Raw genomic sequence first — 5,597 nt, forward strand, 5'->3', positions numbered from 1 at the left:
GTTGGCCAGGCCGCCAAAACTTTATGGATTATGTAGTTAGCTTGGTTGGTAAGTAATTGAATCTGAATATATATATTTTTTGTTTTGTGTTTTGTGACTGATACAGAAAACTCGCAAAATCTTGGCTGAGAAGATTGCACAGCTAAACTCTGCCATAGATGATGTTTCTGCCCAGCTACATGCTGATGATGCCCCAAATGGAGTTGCAGTATCTTCAGATGAAGTTGAAGCTTCCATATGATATAGTGTCTGCACAGCGTTAGTCGGATGTTGTTACATGTGTTTGCCACCGAGAAATAATGTTTAAAATTTTCTTCTCATTTGTTTACCTTGTTTATAGACATGGTTAAATACATAACAGACAGCAGCTTCAGTAATTTCAAAACCATAATAGTTTCTGGAGTACTTATTTGCTTTAACATCAATACATTATCGAACTTGTTTTCACTTTGTATCAACTATCAAACAGGAAGCTTTCCCATGGTTGTGAATGGAGCTCTTTTACTTCTATTTAATTATTGGGTTGGGCTTCAAAACAAATGCGAAGGTATTTGGGTCGTCAATAAACACCCGCAACGAACCTCACAAGTTTCTTTTCTTTCATTTTTATTTATTTTTTGTCTGAAAGGCTCATTCTTTATTTTTCGTTTTCACAACAAACTAAACACCCAGAAAATCTACCAGATGCTCGAGTACGGTGCATCTTAAACATTTCAGTCGTTACATGACGATCGGCTGATCTTTCGATACAAATCATGGTAATGTCATACACCGGTGTATGAAAACCACGACAATTTGATTAATTTCATATACGGGTGTATAGTAAACCGTAGGGGCGGAGCCAGAACAGTAAGTCTAGAGGAGCCAAGATATAAAATACGAAAAAAGATACATAAAATTTTAAATTGTCTATCAAAATTACGTGCTAATTAAAATTGAACTTATTGTTTTTGTTGATGTATAGTTTCATTTATGTACATGTAAATAATTATATATTAAAAGTTTACATGCATGTAAAATGATTAGTTATTATAAAATGATTAGTTAATAACTAATCGATTATGGTTATGAATATGACAAGATGCAACGAGGAAGAAGATAATATAATCTAAAATATCAAACTAATCATTATTATGTGACATATTATTACATTGAAAGGAGACAGATCATTACAATTATATATAATTGTAACCATTTAGTCCTACGATAGCAGTGTAATTGATCATCTTTAAAATGTTTGGGGGGTGCCATGCTTAGTGTGGCTCCGTCAGTGTATAATAGTCTCATCATTAGATACATGAATATAAACCACCAACATAAAATAAAATTAATGAGGGGAATTCCATTCTCACAATCTAACCGAAAACTGACCAGTTGAGTTGTTTCCAGCTCGATCTTTATCGTTTAACCCTTAAGAATATGGAAAATTCGAATTCTCATGAATCATGATTCTTTAGTTTTAAAAACTCTGGGATCATAACAGCAAGGAAATCAAGAAGACAAAGAATTAACATTAATAATATGCATGAGACAAATCAAAGTCTGCGGCGCATGGTCATCATGAGCTCGAATCCAACTATACAAGAACCCAATTTTGGACAGATATGAAGGATGAGGAAACCAGAATGATCACAACTCTAGTATGTCGATCTGCTCTATTAAAACAATTCAAATCGACTAACAACGACAAGGAAACGAGGTTTTAGAGCTGGCTACACTTAATTAGTTTGTTAACCACCTTATTCAAATTGACCAATGCCAGCAGCAAAGACATGTTTTTCTCTTCAACTTGAATACAAACACATTGATTCGTTCAACTCGCCGAGTTGAAATGAGATTGACAACAGAGGTGAATCATATAATGCTACTAGTCACAACAAGAGGTGCATTGTTTAAAGTAAAATTAGTATATACTACAACAATAACTAAACAAACTTTATAAATATGCCAAAGACGTGATTTTGAACTAAAAATGCAACATCAAAGTACAATCTTAAGTCTTAGTATTTGTGATCAACATTTCGCCCAAATAATAAAAAAGTTATGTGCTCGTTGTTATCCTGTTATCCGTTCTAAACCTGTAATTGGTGTACAAGTGCATCTCACTGCCCTGAACCCTTTCTATACATCGATCGTGATTTCTTACGTAGAATGATTTTAACATTTTTGGACCAGCTTATAAATCAAAGCATCAAGAAAAAGCAAAATAAAAAAGCAATGCGTTCTGAATAATATAGAGCAGTGGGTATCAAGCAAAGGAACATGAGAGGATCTCATCGAGTTGCTTTATATCAATTCTTGGAGGAAATTATAAGGGTGGAGTCCGTCGATCAGTCCATTCAACTTCAACTCGACGACATAAATACATGCAATTATATATGCATGGGTCACTCAGTCCAAGCTTAGCTAACTTGATCCCCACGAGATGTGATGAAACACATGGAAGCCAGGCAGAATAATGTGCTTGTCCTTTTACACATTATTATGATTTTTTTCTTTTATAATTCACGATTAATATATAAGACTAATAGACGACTACAAAAGCTTATTATGTAATCTTTTATGAATATATAAACGAGTGTTTTGTGTCACTAAATCAATTAATCGTGTGAACTCATGCGGAATGTCAGAAAAGAACACTCAATGATTTTATTAACAAAAGATCACGAAATACAAAAGTTATCTTCATTGAGTTAACGCTCAGAGGCGAATGCATATATAATATAAGATCATACATATAAATATATACACACATCAATACTTGCAATGCACACAAGGTTGAGATGTGAGTCCTATAGCCTAAATACTGTTTTCTCCTACATAATGCCATTAATGGTGGTTTTTTCTCTCTTAATTTTGAAACAAGATGGTGGTTCTAATCAGAGCCAAATGTTGAAACTCTTGTATGATAATTTTGAAAAGTTAATTTAGTTAGTTTTTTACCATTACGAACTAAACCTTTGAAGATATATAGTTGGTCTCAAATTAGGATGCGAATTAAATCAATGGTTGTCCGGCCAATAATTTTGTGTTGTGGCTTTAAGAACTATGCAAGAGTCATGTAAACTAATCATGATTCATCATGCAAAATATCAAACAAACGCACCTTTCATTGGCGTGCCAATAATTCAGTGGTCACCGATACCCACCAACAACAAACTAATCGATGCATTTTATGTTTCGACATCGATGATAATACACTACTCAAGCCTCGAGGGTTCACCCAAGTCTCAACTCAAGGGTACGTTAAAATTAAAACAACGAGATTTTCTTTAAGAAAAAGTCACTAATCTTTAAGATTTAAGCTAGATAGTAATAGTATCCACTAGTTTCTCTTTTTCACGATATATTTTGTGAAAAATACACGCATGAATATATAACACGTTCATATCAATAAATAGTTCAGAAATCTGTACAATTATCATATTATTAGTTTTGTGATCGTGCTATTGTTGTTTATACAATGGTTATTTATACAATATAGTTTCCATCACAAGATTAACATCAAAATTGGACAACAAATTTGGGTGACCAAGTGAATCAAATTATAATGTATATCAGTACGTGTATATATATACGTATAACGCCATGGTGCAGTGATGCATATGCATACGTAAGAGCATACATTTTCAGCAAGCCACACACGTGGTGAAATACCATAACACTCATTATGGGGAAAACTCCAAGTTTGCTACAAAGTGTCCATATATATATATATCACATACCGCCTTCACCAAATAAATCCTATATTTGAGTTGCATTATTAGTTTATGAGATTTGATTGAAAACCCTTGTGTAAATCAAGATCCATATGCCTAGGAGGGCCTCCGAATAATTCGATTCACAACTTGTGTGCAACCACGGGTGCTATAGTGATATGAGTACAATACTTCCTTCTTTTCATATTTCACATATAGAAGAGATTTCGAGAATATTAGATACAAGTGAGTGAGTCGTTCGATAATTTATGACACGCATATTTATGTAATATGTCCGTTCCACCAAGAAGGATGTCTACACTTCGATCATTTTATTTTATTGTCTTTAATGTTTTGTGATAAATATTGATAATGACTACGTACCTGTATTATTTGGTCCATCCAAATTCAGAAATTCTTAGTTGTAGTGATGAAATTGAAGCTAGCTGTCTATTTAGAATCAGATCGAGCCTGCCTAAGTAGAATTCTCACAAACACCTTGTGGGCAATTCGAACACTGTCGTGTACGTTTTTTGGTGTATGGAGCAAAATCAAAGATAGGAATTGTAATTGGACTCTTCTATTATATGGAGGCTCACAAAGTTTTGGTATTTTGCAAATAATGCTGCCTAAAAGTTTTTGGTTTCTGTAATCTTCTTAAACAATGGATAGTATAATGTTAGCCAGATAGCTGCTTGCAACCAGAACAAGAATTTGGCATTGCGCTAATCATGTCCCTGTGTACAATTAGTTTACATATGACATATGATAATTTCTGGTGCATTCGATACCATCCTATATATAAATGTTACAATTCAATAAGTGATATCGCATTCATGTTAAAATTCAAGCATATCGAAAATCACATTGTTATCTAAGAAATGTAAATAACATGATAATGCCGATAAGACAATAGGAAAATCGATGGTAAAATCAAATCTTTTAAACGAATTGATTTTATTGATTTAGTAGCTAGTATATGATCCAAAAATGGCAGAAAGCATGAACTATACGTATGATTTGGATTTTGGAGGTTCGCCCTTGACTACAGGTAATTACAAATGTAAACTAATTAACCCATATCAAATAATTGTGAAACCTAGCTACGTACATGTGGAGGTGAAACAATAGTGATGTTAATGCATGTGGAGGTTGTCTAGCTAATTGATCGAGCTCTATATAAACTTGGATTCACTAACATGCATGGCATACCATCGATCTCTAGTATATTTAGAAAAAAAAAAAAACATAGCTCTTCAAGATTAGTGCTTTCATTGCTGAGAGCTAGACACCATTGATTTGTAGAGATTAACGCCTCTTCATTCTTTCTAGCTCTTCTTGTTAATCATATATACAACCCCTCCTGAAGCTTTCCCTCCCATTTCTTTTTCCTGCGAACGACGAACGGCAATGATCGCCGGTGCCGGCCAACTTAACTCTTCGGCTTTGCAGAACCAACTCCAGGTATTATAATTCATCGCTCTGTGAATATCGAACTTAAATCTGCATATACTAGCTTCATGTTTTTTTTTTTAAATACAATCATATGTTCCTGGTTTTACTTCTTGCAACGTTCTACCGAATTCTGGGTTTGTGCATTAGTTTTCTTACTTGATTAGTGATTAATGATGAAGAACAACAGAAGATATGATTATCGTCATTCTCTCTGTAATTTAGGAACATGTACATGATTGCAGACGGTGGACTCTGACAATATAATGCGATGCTTATCTGTCTCTCTATCACACTTCAATATTTTCGCGACCGTTTTTGTCTTTTTTTCTTTCTTTCAAAGAAACAGATACAAAAAAGGAGAGAGAGAGAGAGAGAGAGAGAGAGAGAGAGAGAGAGAGAGAGAGAGAGAGAGAGAGAGAGTAGTACGTACGTTACGTTACGTTA

At 33.9% G+C, this 5,597-nt stretch overlaps 2 protein-coding genes across 2 annotated transcripts in view; both read left to right on the forward strand.

Annotated features, from left to right (window-relative positions):
* The window catches only part of LOC101294878, a 2,748-nt gene extending 2,253 nt beyond the window's left edge, over positions 1-495 (forward strand). The window contains exon 5 of the mRNA XM_004287664.1: positions 107-495. Within this exon, the coding sequence (XP_004287712.1) occupies positions 107-241 (135 nt within the window). The 3' untranslated portion in view covers positions 242-495. The remainder of the gene's footprint in view (positions 1-106) is intronic.
* A 4,408-nt stretch (positions 496-4,903) lies between these two features.
* LOC101295161 (uncharacterized transporter YBR287W-like) overlaps positions 4,904-5,597 on the forward strand; it is a 4,428-nt gene continuing 3,734 nt past the window's right edge. The window contains exon 1 of the mRNA XM_004287665.1: positions 4,904-5,162. The gene's annotated coding sequence lies outside the window, so the exon portion shown is untranslated. The remainder of the gene's footprint in view (positions 5,163-5,597) is intronic.

The sequence above is a fragment of the Fragaria vesca genome, linkage group LG1, assembly GCF_000184155.1.
Source record: "Fragaria vesca subsp. vesca linkage group LG1, FraVesHawaii_1.0, whole genome shotgun sequence".
NCBI classification, from domain to species: domain Eukaryota; kingdom Viridiplantae; phylum Streptophyta; class Magnoliopsida; order Rosales; family Rosaceae; genus Fragaria; species Fragaria vesca.